The following is a 17,707-nucleotide window of genomic DNA, read 5'->3' as shown; positions in this document are numbered from 1 at the left end:
TTACATGTGATTTGGTGTTGATTCGGATCTAGTTAATCTGTCCACTGAGCCCAAAGCCTAGATACTGTGTGGTCTTAGCTGTGTTCGAATTGGAATGGAGCTTGGGTCTTCTTCATGTGATAACGAACTACCTTTCAGTGTATTGCAATTGTTCCTATACGATACTGTTATAACGTGTACAGATGAACTCCTTGATGACTTTGATTAGTTTGTTTTTAACAACTAATTCTTTTTTTAACAACTAATTCTTTTTTTATTAATTGCATTTGCATTCAAATCATGTTTTAAAAAAATGAATTGTGTTATAATTCTGAATGCTTTGTACCTTATTGACAAGTGCGCTATGGAATCAAGCTTTCGTCAATTTGTGGGCATGTGGAGTTATTGGTATCATCTGAAAGCTGTTTTATTTGGCTTGTTTCCAATGAAATAAATATCCATCTATCTTGAACAGAACTCAAGATATTTGTGATTGAAGGAAGTGAGGTCGCCTGGTTTCAGAGTTGAAATTAGAGGTGAAAATGACCGCCAAGGTTTGGTAACGCCAATAGCTAAAGAGTCCTTGAAAACAGGAAAATGACATATTTTGTGCCTTTAATCAATGTTTTCCAGTAAAATTAACACGAAAATGTTTTTTTATATGGACGTAGAAGAGGTTGAGCCCAAAAATATAAATTCGATATAAATTTCTAAACTTTCGGAAAAACACCTGTTTCTCAGATTTCTGTATTTTGACGAGCGCCTGATTTCACCTCGCTGCCTCTGCCTCCCGATTGCTATCATCGTTCTCTCAGACTAAGACAACCATCAAACACTCATGCAAACCTGAGTACATCATGCATGACATGCTTGTGTTACACCCATCTTTCTTCCAGAGCTGTAGAGACATACCTTTGGCCCTCTTGGTCAGTTAACCCCCCCGTGACCTAAATGACGTACGTCGTTCGTCATATTTTCTTACTCGCCGAACAAGCCAAGATGCGCTGCTGTGGTGTACGCCGTTCGTCATGCCTTGCGAAGCGCGAGGACCGTGAAACGCCGTTCTTCATAGGTTGTATTCTGCGTACTGCTTCTATTAGATACATTTCGTAAAACTAATCGCAGATTCACATTCTGGAATAATTTTCCCTTACATACAAAGAAATCTTTCCCTTACATACAAAGAAATCTTTCCCTTTTAGACATAGTAGTATTTGCCAACCGGATCTAATTATAGGCAACTGACCCCTAAATGTAGCGCTGATCTGTCTCCCTGAGGATCCAAAACTGTGCCCTGTGAAGCACAAACTGTCCCTGTGTCACGGAGGAGGTTAACCTTCCCATTCCTTGGAAAGTTGGTCTGTTGAGTAAGTCTGTTTAACTATGTGGGTTGAGTACCGTTGAGCTGATAGAAATGTGTCTCACATTGCACACAGGGTTGCTTTGTTCTTTGATTGCTGTGGAACGGATGTATTATTTATTTAGGCTACATCATCCTCAAATGCTTTTATTTATCTGTCCCCGTCGTTTTATGCTAGAAAAATTCTGAAATAATGCAAACTGAGCCCAAAAATTTGAAATTATGCGATTCTGTTAACTTTAACAAAGAATGATATATAAGGAAAATAATCAAAAATTATACAAAAAATGATCAAATTTTGTTAAATTATGCGGGATGCATAAAACTACGGGGACAGATTTATGTGTCTTGTAAGGAATCACGATGTTACCTCGCTTTTTAGAATTGTTATTGTCTTGGAAACTAATTTGAATTTGTTTGGTGTAAATGCGCATATTCAGTTAAGAAGCAACACGAATGCCTGATTTATTGGTGAAGTGTGCCAGTTTTAGTATGTTTATGCAGTGGTCCAAAGTTTTACCTAAAGCTTGAAGGAGGGAAACAAGCTTGCTGATGCATGAAGTTCTGAGCCTGAGGCAAAGCGAAACTTGTCTGTGATGTACATTTGAATGTAGGCAGCATTGAAATTAAAGAAATTTTTTTTTTAAACAAAACTTTGAAAGTTCAATGGAAACATGGAAATAAAGCCTTCGAGCTATTATTTTGTAAGTTTAGTGGACTTCGGCCGTGTACTGCCCTGAATAATTTCAGGAGTTGAGCCGATACACTTTCTCATCTATTAAAATCAGAAAATACGGAAGTGGGATGGGGGGGGCAATGGTATAAGCATGAGGATGTCATTGTTGAATATATGTGTATATATAGATATTTGGTGCTGCATGGTCGTTGCTAGAAAACCTACTGCCTTAATATGTGAGAATCCCCACCCCACCGTTTCATTTCATGTTATTCAATGTATGTGTATATACACGTGTAAATGATTTGGTCAACAGTAAGGTATTTCCTTTGTATTTTAAATTTCCTTGCATTGTAAATGATTCTATTTCTGGTTGAGTGCATTTGTCAGGGATGCCAAATCTCGGGTTTTTTCCTACACTTGCAAAGGAAAGGGGAATGGTAAGAGAAGTGTTTTTGTTTGCTCATTGAAAGATTTTACGAGGTTCGTTTTATTGGGTGAGGTGTGATGCTCCGCTCATTTTGCGGTTGTTTTTAAAAAAATCATTTGGCATCCCTGATTTGTAAAACCTAACATTTGCAGTTATATTTATTGCAAAAGGTACACTGCACCACTAAATGTATGTTTGCACCACGAATGCCCTACTGTTTCAGACATAATGTTCTTTGGTCAGCAACTAGATGACTGCGAGGGTAGAAAACAAATTTTATTTTTATCATTCACGGTTTATCGTGGGCACCTTTTTTGTTAAAAGTTCAGACTTTTATATAATGACAGAAAGAATATTTGTTGGACTTGGATGTTGAAGGTGATTACCGAATCAGAGTGATTTGTTGGGTCTAGTTTTCCATTCCTTTTACAAACACCCCCCGCCCCTGTTTATTTCAGCATTTTTACAAATCATTTCTGTTGGTAAAGCATTGCTTCTTGTGAAACTATGATTGTTTAGAAATAACTGCCACACTGCTTTGAGGACTAGAACTATCATAAATGTAGGTAAAGTTTACACCACATAGGTTGCAATAATCAGAAAGACAGTAAAAAGTATTACTGAAGAGCATAACAATAACATTAACATGGACCATTTGATTAACCCTTTTGTAGACTTTGAACCTGTCCTGAAAGTGCCACTGGTAACAGACTTTACCCAACACATATTAGGCTGAAAATATACTGCCACGCACTACTGAAGTGGGCCACGAAAAAAATCGTGCCCTCCTATTTATTTCTTATTGGTGATTTCACTGACACGACTAAACGTGAGGAGTCGTGAGGACCCAAAAAGACATGCGTGAGTGCAGCACTTCTTCGCGTGCGGACAGGCTCGCCCTGCTATCAAAGTGTTCCGCAACGCCGTGGAGATAAAACAAAAAAGGGGGGGCGCCACTGAGCTGTTTACGCCTGCTCAGCGCCGCCATTTTTTTTACAGTCAGACGGAGTCGCGTTGGCCTATGGGATCACCACTTCCCACCTAGCTGCTCGTCCGTTTCGCGGCGCACTTCAGTTGTGCGTGGCAGTATATTTTCAGCCTTAGTATGTGTATACATACATACATAGATACATTCATAGAGTATAATCATTATCAGATTATTTCATAGGTCTCAATACAGGTTCATTTGTATTTTTTTCCCTTGTAATTACAAAGATATTGGGATTTTATTTGATAAGATTACTTTTTAAGGATTATTTGTGAAAATGAAAAGACTTTTTTGTGATTATTTGTGAAATTAAATTAAACCATGCCAGTGAGACACAGCACACTACATAGAACAAATGTCCTTGAGCAATGGGTGTGCTTTCTTGTGGCTCGAGTAGGAAAAGGAGAAGCAAATGAGAAGTTTATGTTTGTTCACCTTTCCCCCCTTGCTTTGTTTGTGAGTGACAGATCTCCCCTTGTAGAGGACAGGTCTTTGCCTTGGATCTTGTATGGTTTTGTTTTTTTTTCTTATATTTCTGTTTATAATTTTTTGTGGAGTGCAGGAGATGAAGTTGCTGCACCAACATGGTTTTGACAAATCAGTACATTTTTCTTATTACTTGTAGCCAAACTTGTTTGATTTTTTTTGTGTGCATAAAAAAAAATAAAGATGCTGAAGTCAAAGTCCAGAACAAATGATTTAGTGTTGAGGGTTTTTTTCTCTATGGCTTTTTCAGGAAAAAAAGTTTTGGAAACATTCTAAATGCTCCAACACCTCAGAATTTTATCTCTTGCACTTGGGGGATGGTTGCATGATGAAATGCTGCAAATTGTTATATTCTAAAATCATATACAGATCTAATGCTAACATAAAGAAATAGATGAAAAGTTTTGCCTCTATCACACACCAGCACAGAAGCAAGGAATGCAGCAATGGTAGACTAAGAACAGGTTATTTTACTACGCAGCAAAGTTCAAGGTTTGAAACTTTCTCGGGTCCTAATATTTTTTCCTTGACTTCCACTTCCAGAAATGTTTCCTTCCCAATCCAGTTTTCTGACAGAAAAACAGATGCCTCAGTTTCAAAATGACCAACATCATACCTTGTGATACTTGTCGGGCATAAATTCTAGCAGAAAATAAGTAAAGCGTATGAGGACAAAAAGAAAGAATTATCCAAGTCTTTTTTTTTCTTTTTTTGGACATTTTAATAACAAATAAAAATATTTATGTCTGAAGAATTTACAAAATGTGATTCATGTATACATTATTAAGAGAAAATGTACAATAAATGTATTTTACACTTTGCAAACTTTCATCTATACACACCCCAGTCTCCACCCATAAATGCACGTACGAGTTCAGATATTCTCTTCACACGTTTCAAACATCGTATCATCGGCCAGCTGTTCAGATATTTTTAAAAATTGATTCTTAAACTGGTATCAGTTGCACGAGCTCCAGAAATATTTTTTTCTGAATTCAAATTCTAAATGTTGAAAGAAAAAAACAAAACAAGAAAAGATACATAATTTGGGTACAATTTATTATAAAAGAATGAAAGTTTTTCTCTCTCTCCTGAAAAACTTTGCTTTCTGGGCTTAAGATAATTGAACAGCTTGACGGTGACATAATTCTTCTGAAAAAAACAATCATACTCAAAGAAGTGTGTCGATTATGGTCACTTCACAATATGTGATGTGTGTTTTGACTCTCATGCTCTCTCTATCTCTCCACACACTTTAAAAAAAAAAAATTTCTAGAACGACTGAGCACTGCAGGAAGGCATAAGCAAGAATTCAGCGCATCTATCAAGGATGCGCCCGTCGACTCCGCATAGCCTATAAAAAGAGTTTGCTTGGAATTTATTACACTTTTTGTGGTCCCTAATACTTACAAAGCAGACGAACTCGAAGACAGGAGAACAAACTTTGTCATCAAAATCAACAAGAGAGAGCTGGGCTCACTGGAGTGTGGACATCATCACTTCCACCATTTCCCACATGTGTACATGACTCATTGCTATCAGTGAAGTTTATATATACAACACACTGAAGGGCTCACATGACCCATTGCTATCACTATCAGTATGGTCTATACCACACACTGAAAGGCTTGCATGACCCATTGCATCAGTGAAGTTTATATATACCACACTGAAAGACTTACATGACCCATTGCTATCACTGTCAGTATGGTTTATATAGCACACACTGAAAAGCTTACATGACTCATTACAATCAATGTGCTTTATACCACACACTGAAAGACTTACATGACCCATTACTATCAGTATGGTTTATACCACACACTAAAAAGGCTGACAAGAACCCATTGCTATTAGTATTAGTGTGCCTTACACCACACATTGAAAGGCTTACATGATCAATTACAATCAGTATGGTTTATACCACACTGAAAGTCTGCCATGACCCATTACTATCGGTATGCTTTATACCACACAGTGAATGGAAATTCAATCCCACACACTTCTTGAAAAGCAAAATTTGAAATGGACACCAGCATTTTAAGTTCGCCAGCGGTTTCTGTTCTTGGACACTCTCAAAAAACACCCTATAATACACAAACTAAGACAAGAAATAGAAATATCTGAAAACAGAAAGAAGAGCCTAAGCAACAACCCTGGCTTATCTGCAGCAAGCACCAACAATTAGCATTTGGCTTCGCCAAAATCACATAGAATCTTTCTTTCAAGGCACAAACATTTAATTCAGTATTTTACAATAACTCGGACGTTATTCGAAAGCATGTACATCTGGTACGGAAGACTCACAACGACTGCCGTCGAGTCCTTCCAGCACATAAATATAGAGCGGGGAGTATTTATTACAACCTACGGGAACATAACTTCCATTTTGCGTCATTAGGAGAAGAATTTCCAGTAGGTGAGTCCTCCTAAAATAGCCAGCTCCATGAGGATAATGACAGCCAGGATTAGTTTGTTGGTCATCACCCTGAAAATCGCGACAAAAGAAAGTAAGACATAAACACGGCAACAATTCAAAAAGACTATCTACTTTACACATTAGGACAATTGCCAAAGACTCAGCAGTAAGAAAAATTTGGGAGGGAAGCAGTTCTAGTCAAGTAATTATAATTCCAAGAAAGCTAAAATATGTAATAATATTATCGTGAAGAAAAAAAAAAAAAACATTAAAGATTTCACAAAATGAACCAATGTGAAAATAGAATAACACAGACATCTCGAATTCATCGGGACCGGCCTCAGTAGTTCGAGGAATCCCTAGTTCGAGGGATATCTTACAAAGATAAAGAAGAAGAAAAAAACGGGACCACAGGTACAGTTCGACAGATGTGTGATTTTGAGTCTTCTGTGTTCGACCTATCCGTGTTATACTGTACATTCAATTCCGTTCGAGAAAGTATGGGTTATTTTTAGAGACATAACCAACGAAATAGCAGCAAAATAATGGCACTTGCATTCATATGACGCATACTCATGTTCTACAACAAACTGCAGTTTACAACATCTATTACCCCAGCAGACCCAAGAACACTAAGAAACAGTCTTTGCTTCCCTGAAAGTATACCACCATACAGTAAGCCTATTAAGCCCTCCAATATTAACATTCGAACAAGATCTTTTGCCGTCTGTAGCCAAGTACACATTCCAACCTGAGTGAAGAAAGGAAAATACCTTTCCAAAGGACACAACATCAGGCCCCTAACAGGATTCGAATCTATGATCTTTCGGTTACGAGCTCAACAGCCTAACAAATAAACCACGAACTCTACTTATGCAAGAGGACATTTTAAAAATGTACGCATTTTCAAACAAAATGAGGAGGCCCCACAGAATAAATCTTTGTTCAGTCTAGACACCTCAAACAATCTACCATCAACTGCCGCTACCAAATACCATCTTACCTTCTTGCCATAGATTTCAGGATTTTTCTACTTTGCCCTAGATTTGCATCAGTTTCTACTAGCTGTGGAAGAGAAAGACGATTTCCTCAATACAAGTTGTCTCAGAAAAAAAAATATACGCGAGAAAAAGCAAAACAAAAAATTTTGTATCTAGCCAATCTTATCATAATGGCGACGATATCCAGAAAGATATTTGAAAAACTTAAACTAGGAATAGGACAGCATCCTCTCAGAAATCATCCAAGCCCTATTTTCTGCATTTTGAGGCAGAAAAAGCTCTAAGAAGGATGAAATTTGAGAATGGAATGTTTCAATCCCGTTTTCAACCAGACTCCACAGTCTGACGGAAACAGAATTCTAGACAAAAAATTGGATTTTAAGCAAATCCAATCACAGTTTTTCAACGAGCAAAAAAAAATATTGGAGGGCTCCGATAAAATCAGAGTACTTGGCACGTCTCTATAAGTAGAGCGATTTTAGTCAGGTACATTCCAAAGGAAACGAACAAAACTTTATTACCAAAGGAAATGCCCAAGGGTTATTCAAGTGTTAAAACAATGTCAAAAGCTTCACCTAGCGCTGCTGTGATTGCTATACGACAGCTTATTCAACTACTGCACTGTGACTGCACTTACCCGTTCTCGAGTTCGTATCAAAGTCTCTCTTTGCTCTCCCAGTTCATCGATAATTTCCACCCCAATCTGGTCAGTCTCAGCTGCAATCTGATGTGACCTGGCAATGCTGTCCGAGGTCCTTTGTAATGACTGGTGGCCCTGTAGCAGCTTTGCCCGGTTGGCAGAATCCAGTCTCTACAATTTCAAATAAAAGAGAATGCTCTTTAACAATCTGAAAACACATTCGAAACAAAATATAAAGGCTGGAATTTATGAAAGCCAGCTCCAGAAACAAAGGCAAATTCACACGGCAAACCATGCACGAGCAATTAAATTAGCAAACTAACTCTTCAGTTTACACAGTCCAGTTGATAAAAATGATAAATAACAATCTGAGGGAAAAAAAAAGATGGTTCTGCTGATCCAACTGTCTTTATGTTTCCATGCTAACATCAAATCTTCTCAAACAAGTGTCACCCTGAAGGCTAAACCAAACCATTGAAAACTGCAGCAAAGAAAATGAAAAAAAATGCTCACCTCCTCTCTGTCGAAACCATAATTGTCTGAGCCACTAGCACCTGAAGGAGGGCCTCGTTTCTGTTGACAAAAATCACAATGAGATCATTACTTATCAGGACATCAATGATATAGGAATTAACAGCATCTTATCAGAAATGTTGAAATTGAAGGTTTATTCATAAGAGTAAGATTTTCCTTGCTCACCTCAAGTATAAATGTACGTTTTTTTGTCATGCTAATAGAGTCAACAAAACGTAATACTTAGCTAAGATTTTTTTAAATACCAGCAATCCCAAGGAAACCTTGGCTACACAAACAGAAACAACAACAACAACAACAACAACGAATCTGTTGACAATGTGCTGCAGGGTGAAATAGAGGCAAAGAAAAGTATGGAAAGACCTCCTATATCATACATGTAAAACATAAAACCCGACAGTAGTCAAGAACTTCCTGAAACAATACATAGAAGTAGAAGCAGAAAGCAGGGAAGACAAAGGTCTGCTGTGGCAAGGAGCGAGACACAAATAGACGAATACGGCCATGTGTGACCAAAGCAAGCCCAAGGAGGGAAGGCACCAGACAGGTTGAAAAACTATCAGGTCTGATGTGTTCTATGCACACATTGAAGATACAGTCCAGCAATTTAAAAATTAAAAAAAAAAACCCAAAAAAAAACCCAATTCACAATGATTACTTCAGTGTAATTCTGAATCAATTCCAACATCCAATTTACAAGCAGATTGTATAAACACTTTGCCGTCATATTTTGTGGAAAATCCAAAGAAACTGGGTGGCAAACATGGCCAATCGGCCAGATGAGGCGGGAAAGTGTTCAAAGCTACCATAAAACAGAAAGAAAAGGCAGAGGGCTCGATCTCCCGAGATAGAATTAGGGCATGAACATTAGGTTTGATTGACCATGTGTTGAAAAACCTACAATCTACAATGATACTCTTGAAATATAATAGAGGAATGAAGAAGAATTTTGGTAGTAAGCAAACTAAGCAAACCTCTACTCGCGGAATATTTAAAACGTATTTTAAAATTCAGTCTCAAGTGGACCTAAATTTGAAACAGATTCAAAATATAAACACAAGAAGGCAGCTAAACTGTTCTTACCAGATTTCTTGCAAGCTGGTCAATGTCATTTCGATAATGTCGAATTCGACCTAAGAATTGTGTGCGATAGTTCACGGGGGCCAACTTTGCTTCTGACTCAAGTTCTTGAACCTAAAAACATAACAGTAGAATATGAAATTTTTGGACATGAATGAAATAAATATTATAAAGCTGATATAGAACAAATGTTCACATAGATAAAATGTTGAATGGCAACAGACTTTAAGCTTCCCCTATCATCCCTAAGGTGCAAATGTCTTCAGTTCCCATGAAGCAAATTTTTAGTTTTACATCTTTTTTTTTTATAATTCAAATATTATATACAAACTGAAATTGCTTTTTCATTAACTGTAAAATAAATGTATTTTTATCAGTCATATGCTTTCAACATTTCACAGTTTTGCATAAGTGCCAAGTATCGAAAAATAAAGAATGAGGGCAAAATAAGATCTAAATACAATGGTATCTTATCAAATGCAGACATGTGCTTGAACACACCCTATCTTCCTCTTAAACACACACACATGATGCGCACGCAAGCTTACACTCACAATTTTTAGTGAGGAATGAACAATTATATTTCTTAAATAGGTGTCACGACACTGTGGAATCAGGCGCTCGTCCATTTTTGGGCTTGTTGAGTTATTTCTATCGTCTCAAAGCTTGTTTATTTGTCTTGCTTTTGATGAAAAATTATAAATTAGTTATTTCCTTATATTAAAAATATGTTGACACTGTCCACACAGAAAAGTGTTCTTCAATGGACAAGAACGGTGTTGAGCCAAAAGACAAAAATTAGATTCAAATTCCCAAACCTGCGCGAAAATGCCAATTTCTTCACATTCATTATTTTGACGAGCCCCTGATTTTCACTACACTGCATCACATAGCCTACATATATGTATCTTTTTAGTACTTACAATAACATTTGCCTCCTCAAGCTTTCTCTCAGCTTTTCTGATGGCATTTTTTCTGTCCTCTGCAAACAAACAAAATATGATAAAAACATAAATATAAATGCACTGAGATTTGAGAAGATACAGTAGGCCTACATTGGTACAGATGCCTTCTTTTCTAAAAATGTTCTGTTTTCATGCCCCCATCCATGCAAATTTAGATCAAAGCGCAGATATTTCTACAGCCCTTTTCTTGTTCATTTTTATCTGTTTAACACAAACTTGACTTTATATCCAACATAAATTATTTTTAGTGTAAAATGAGATGGTGTTTTTATACTTGGCCTACTAATTACAATAGGCCTGATTGCATAGCATTTCAATTGATTTGCGTCAGTTATGGTGGCCATTAGGGATGGGTGTTAGTCGATAGGAAAAAGGGAGTGCTTATTTAGGCCACATATGGCCTAAATAAGGTAAGGGAGGGGGGTTTAGCTTATTTAGGCCACACATGCTCAAACTACCGGGGGACACCATTTCAGGCAACTGAGTTCGTTCCACTTTCATAATGGTGCACCTTTCTCATTTAGTACAGTTTTGTCTCAGTGTACAACTTATAAATCATAACCATAATGAATATTGTAAAGAACAAAGCACAACACGCAAAATTTTGCTCAATCCCATTGGTTTGAATGAGGGCCAGATTTTTCCTTCATGGAGGGGCAAAAGCTAGGCTACCATTTTGGCACACTTTGGTCAAGTGAAAAGGTCAAATCCTCCGAATGGACTTCCGGGTTAAATTTGGGGTATAAAAAGTGTGTACACTACGTAGCTGAGTCAAAGTTACACTATCTTTGCCTGAGTGACACTCTCTCGTACTGTCTCGTAGTAGTACATGTAGGCTAGTAGGCCTAGTAGTAGTAGTAGTAGCAAAGATCGTGTAGAGAATATTTGGTAGTAGATTCTATCTAGTAGGCAGTTTAGTGAACGTGCTCGCAGCAGGGCGAATCGGCCTCGATAAGCCCTGTAGACTTTTGTGATCGGCCACAAAGCCTCGTGTTTTGATGGGTCTAAACAGCTCAGTGTTATTCGCACTGCCACATCCGACAGGCCTACATCTTTTTAAAAGGAAAAGAAAGATCATCAAAATGGTTGAATTCGCGTGAAAATCGATTCGGTAGAACTAGAACTATTAAAATTTGCTTCTGAAAACGTGGCAATTTTTATACGAAGGCCATTTTTATAACTCGATGAAATAAAAACTACTGGCTGTGTACTGTGTTATTCTGTATAAAAATAAATTATGAAACTTCAGGACGTAATATTATTTTCCAGCATCTTTTGATGCCTGAGCTGTAGAGGTTGAAGTTTTCACAACACTAATAGATCTAGTAATAGGGTTAGGTAATAGGGCTTTCCGTAAAAAATGCATAGATCTACAAAAGCCGAACCACCGAATCGACCGAGCACCTCGCTCTCCCCTGCACACTGTGATAACGTGTTGCTTCGGTATCGCATTATTCAACTATTAATACGTGCGGCTATGGCAATTGGGATGTACTGACTGACAAAAAATTCAGTTTTGTTTTTATTTTACCATATATTTGACTTAAATAGCGCAGGCGATAGCAAGATCTAGATTCCCTGTCTAGAATCAGTAGTAGCAGGCCTCTGCTAGAAGCAGCCAGAGAGCCTACAACTGCTAGATCTAGATCTAACTTATTATTGCTATGCCTTTGGGCTTTGGAATTGAAATAAAACGAATTGCACAGTTCTAGTTACTTTTAGATTCAGCAAGTAACTGTATTTCCAGAGTTAATAATAACAAATCTCAGCATAACAATCACTTTTACTTTTATTAGAATAATTAGATCCAACTTTTTTTCTAAAATCTGTTTTGCGCAAACTTAAGATTTTCTCTACTTGTAGAGCACAGAATTTACATTGTAAGCCTCTGCTCAGTCTTTTAGTATACATAATAAAATACATACACACACACACACACACACACACACACACACACACACACACACACACACACATATATATATATATAGAGAGAGAGAGAGAGATCTACATAATCATTTTTTTATGTTGTTTTCGGGATATTTTTAAAACTCTTTTTTTTCAAAATGTCATAAAATCAAATTGTGCCATTTTCTTTGAAAAGAATAGCATTAGCAGTGGACTTTTTAGACAGCGAGTCTCTGATTCAATATAAAAATATAAAAAATGCTAATCAATGAAAATTGCAAATTGATAATAGTTTAGTCCTGAAGAGGATAGGTGGACTCCGGGGTCTGCAAAGCGAAATACTAGGTTTTAGGATGTGAACCCCGGAGTCACCGTAGTGAAATAAGGTTTGGTTTAAGTAAGGATTGGTGGACCTCGGGGTCAACGTAGTGATAAATAAGCAGGTTTAAGGTGGACCCCGGGGTCTACCTAGCGAAATACTAGGTTTTAGGACAGGTGGACCCCGGGGTCACCGTAGTGAAATAAGTATGTTTCTTTAAAGATTGGTGGACCCCGGGGTCAGCGTAGTGAAATAAGCAGGGTTAATTTTAAAAGGATTGGTGGACCCCGGAGTCACCATAGCCGTAGAGGAATAAGAAGGTTTAATTAAGGATTGGTGGACCCCCAGGGCACCTAGATTAAACCTACTTATTTTACTACGGTGACCGCAGGTTCCACCTATTCTAAAAACATAACTAGCATTTCGTTAGGTAGACCCTGGGGTCCACCTTAAACCTACCTATTTCACTACGTTGACTCCAGGGTCCCCCAATCCTTAAAATTAAACCTAGATCTACATGTACTTATTTCACTACATTGACCCCAGGGTCCACCAATCCTTAATTAAACCTAGATCTACTGATTTCACTACGTTGACCCCGGGGTTCACCAATCCTTAATTAAACCTATATCTACTTATAATTTCACTACGTTGACCACGGGCTCCGCCAGTCCTACTATAAAATAAACTGAGATCTACTTATTTCACTATGTTGACCCCGGGGTCCACCGATCCTTAGTTAAACCTAGATCTACTTATTTGACTACGCTGACTCTAGGGTTCACATCCTAAATCCTAGCATTTTGTTAGGTAGACCCCGGGGTCCACCTATCCTTTTGGCTAGATAGACCCCGTAGTCCGCCTATCCACTTTCTTGATAATAACTGAAAACAATACATGCCAGTTGTCATGAATAGTGAAGAAAAATGATGAAAAAAAAAGACAATGAGGTAGACTATAATTTATAAAAAAAATTGCAAGTGCAAGTGAAGATCATAAAATAATTTTGTTATTTTCTGGTCATCTTTCCCGGTTTGTAAAAAACATTCAGTGGGCCTACTACTAGATCTATGTCTCTGAAGAACATTTTGCTTGCCTTTATTAGCTTTTTTCATGTACATGAAAGCATAAAATATATAGTTTCACACAAACATATGCACAATACTTTGAAAAAGAAAGATAAGGTCATTGTTTTTTTACGGAATCCGTTTTACATTGAGAAAAGCGCTAAAAACAAGTTAAAAAATTTTAAGAATGCCCATAATAATATTAGTATTAGGAATCCGAAATTTCTACCTAGTTGGCTTACTCTTTAATAACCATGAGCAGTTAAGAAAAAAAAAAAGACAATGATATAGGATTTGTCTACATATGACATTTAGCAATAAAGATTTTGCCCATTTTGTCCAATTATCCTTGCAGGTAAAATCACCCTGCACTGTACCTCAATAAGCACAAAAGGAATTTTTCTGTGACTTTGTATAAAGGTGTGGCCTAAATAAGGTAAGGGAGGGGGGTTTAGCTTATTTAGGCCACAGGTGTGGCCTAAATAAGGTAAGGGAGGGGGGTTTAGCTTATTTAGGCCACAGGTGGCCTAAATAAGGTAAGGGAGGGGGGTTTAGCTTATTTAGGCCATATGTGGCCTAAATAAGGTCACCCTAGTCGATACCAGTACCCAGTCCTGGTTAAAAAAGGCAACTTTCCGATACTCGATATTGGAAGTCTCTTAATCGATACTAGTCAATACGGAGCATTTTTTTAAACAGAAACTAAGATAGACCCTTCACTTTCAAAACCTTAAACAGTAACAGAGATAACATGGGTAAAAATAATTTTTGTCTACTCTTACAAGTTACATACATGTACTATAGTACGTGTACAGTTGCAGCCATTTTTACTAGTAGTAGTAGGCCTCTTGTCATTCCTCGGTCAGAAGTCTGAGAATACTATTCGTCAGTATTCCAATAGGCCTAGTACATTTTGATCATGTCATACAAGCGTAGTGTGCTTTGTTTTCCAACAATTTCCTTAACCAGTACCGGGTATTGATCGAAACTGAATTTCTTAGTCGATACCAGTACTCGTGATAGGCTAATATCGACTAACGCCCATCCCTAGTGGCCATATGTTCTCTGTAAAAAAATTTGTTAGTTTAACCCACAAGCGGTGCATCTGCATGCGAGTAAAAAAGTAAAATTTTACCAAATTCTTCATAAATAATATCGGCGAAGAACTTGCCTGGGCCTGGGTGAAAGGATTCAATTCTTCAAACTAGTTTTTATTTGGTTTTTGCGAGCAAAGTGGCTAGCCGTACTTAAGTATGGCTAGACTGCCAGTCTAGCCGTACTTAGATCTAGGTTTGGCCCTATCGACTCAAGCCTGTTAAGTACACAGGTCTCATTAGATCTAGATCTAGTAATTATTCAGGTTCAAATACATGCAAGTCAGTAAGGCACCTTTTGGTTTTGTCTGAAATACAAATACTTTAGGCATTGCAAACTAAAAATTTCACTTAAGTACGGCTAGACTGCCAGTCTAGCCGTACTATCTTAGGCCCTACTATTAACATTAGGAAACAGGAGGTTTAAAATACATGCACTGTCATTAAGTCACCTGGTTTCGTCTCAAATACAAATACTTTAGGTACTGCACACTAAAAATGTATATTTACAATTCAGTAGGCCTATTTTTTGTAAGGTAGCGTCAATTGCCACCGAGTGACGCGGTGGCAATTGACAAAACGAAGTGTATACAGACCCGGTAACCGGGAACAAAGTCACGAAGTATATAGACCCGGTAGGGGAACTCTTTTGTGATTTCGGGAAGTTTCAGCCCCCAGACCCGGTAGAAATCTAGTGTGTGTGTGTGTGTGTGAGAGAGAGAGAGAGAGAGAGAGAGAGAGAGAGAGAGAGAGAGAGAGAGAAGAGAGGGGGGGGGGTTGTTAGCAAAATGTATGACATGCCCCAGTTGGCAGGAGGGAACGAGAGAAAGATAAGAGTTGGAAATAGGTGGGGACAAAGAAAGACAGAAACAAACAAAGAAAAAGAGAAGGCGAGCCATACACAGAGGAGAGAGAGAGAGAGAGAGAGAGGGGGGACTGCTTGATTGAAATTATGACATTGTAACTTGTTCTTTTCTTCAAATTGTGATTCCTCCAACTCCAAAACGGAGGAAAAACGATCGTTCATCGAAAAGACATCCACAATCTTCATTTAGATCTAGGCTAGCCGCAAAACTAGATCAAAGATTTAAGTCTGTCTATCTAGATCTAGGCCACAGATCTAGAAGAACCTAGATCTACCCTGAGCCAAGAGGGCGCTGAAATTCTCCGAAATCACAAAAGAGTCCCTTTACCGGGTCTGTATACTTTGTGACTTTGTTCCCGGTTACCGGGTCTGTATACACTCCCTTGACAAAAATTGACTTTTTATCAATTGCCACCGAGTGAAGCGGTGTCAAGTCTGAAAACAACACTCTATCTTTAGCATTATACATAATGTGTGTCTAATGGGTCAATTTGTTCTGAACTAATTTCATTGGACAAGCATCCAAAATCTAGATCTAGTCTAGAACTACGGTACCAACTTGGCGTGTTTTCAATGAGACGTATGCCTAGATCTAGGCTAGCCTTAGCCTACACTTTGGTGTAGAACCGGCACGGGCAATTCTAGAAGTAGAAGGTCACAAACGCACACAAACTCAAGCAGAAATTCAAGTTATATCGGGGAACATAAATCGGGGGATGGGGGTCAGGAAAACACACAAACACACACACACACACACACACAGTACACACACACACAGAGGGACAGAGAGGCGAACGCACAACACTGAGCTCAAGCACAATAAGCTAGATCTACCCACCAACACAAAAGAGCTCCAATTTACTTGGTGGCAATTGACAAAAAGTCAATTTTTGTCAATTGCCACCGCGTCACTCGGTGGCAATTGACACTACCTTTTTGTAAATGGTCAGTCCAGCCATCATATTAAGAATAAATAAGTACGGCTAGACTGCCAGTCTAGCCGTCATAAAGTACGGCTAGCCTCTTCCTTTTGCGAGAGTTCACAACCTAAAGACAAAATAGTTTTATAGACCTGCATTATTTCGAAAGCAAAGCGTCTCACTGGGTCTTTATTCTGGGCTGACCCATCGGTGCTGTCAGTGACTCTTCTGGCTGGCTTGTGGGGTGGCTCAGTGTTCAGTGACAAAGTCAAAATTCAAAATAACAACAACAAAAGAAGAGGGGTGGAGAGAGGAGCTGAAGAGAATGACTCAAAGCCAGGGTAGGGTAAGCTCAGTTTTAAGCCTCCGCAACACTGGCAGACTAATCAGCAATCGGTTAGGCCTACTGGAAGGCTGTAAAGGTTACTGTAAGATGGGCCCTGCTGAGGGAGGGGCGAGGAGTTTTTGGACAGAATCATAGAACTAGGATCCGTCGTCTCTCTGAAGACTTCCATCAGTTCTGGAACCTAATCAAGTGTAAGACTAAAAGATCTACAAGTCTCAATTTCAACCTTCAATCTTGGAAACTTCAAAACATTTCTACCGAACCCTACCTCCTGAAAGAGAAACAGCTTTCCTTTCAATTTCTTTGAGGTTGTCTATGATGTTATTCACATCATCCTCAAGTGACTCAAACCGTTCCGACGACATTTTGTCACATAGATCATGTGACCATCACAAACAACTGCCTTTTCTAACCAGGTTTCTTTCCGTCTGCTGCTTTCAAAACTTGCACGAATAAGGAGCATTCGTTACAAAGTGTTGTCAAGATCAGAGGATCAAAAGAAAAACTGTATCACTTTTTATTACTTCCAAAAGATGTTTTGGTGAATTTTCTAGAGCAATAATCCCACATGTCGAGAAAAACATTTACAAATAGAACGATCACATTCAATATCAACTTGGCACTGCCTCA

General features: G+C 38.2%; 1 protein-coding gene across 1 annotated transcript; it reads right to left on the bottom strand.

Moving 5' to 3' along the window:
- Positions 1-4,615: 4,615 nt before the first annotated feature.
- On the bottom strand, positions 4,616-17,477 carry LOC101849156 (vesicle transport through interaction with t-SNAREs homolog 1B). The gene is made up of 7 exons (XM_005106882.3): positions 17,346-17,477; positions 10,517-10,575; positions 9,597-9,707; positions 8,493-8,552; positions 7,977-8,150; positions 7,342-7,403; positions 4,616-6,407 (listed from the first exon to the last, which is right to left on the bottom strand). The coding sequence occupies exons 1-7, from the start codon at positions 17,440-17,442 to the stop codon at positions 6,317-6,319; spliced, it is 654 nt and encodes a 217-aa protein (XP_005106939.1). The 5' UTR covers positions 17,443-17,477; the 3' UTR covers positions 4,616-6,316.
- Between the last annotated feature and the right edge of the window lie 230 nt (positions 17,478-17,707).

The sequence above is a fragment of the Aplysia californica genome, unplaced genomic scaffold, assembly GCF_000002075.1.
Source record: "Aplysia californica isolate F4 #8 unplaced genomic scaffold, AplCal3.0 scaffold00561, whole genome shotgun sequence".
Lineage (NCBI taxonomy): Eukaryota > Metazoa > Mollusca > Gastropoda > Aplysiida > Aplysiidae > Aplysia > Aplysia californica.
The sequence above is the reverse complement of the archived record's forward strand: the minus strand, read 5'-3'. Positions and strand labels throughout refer to the sequence as shown.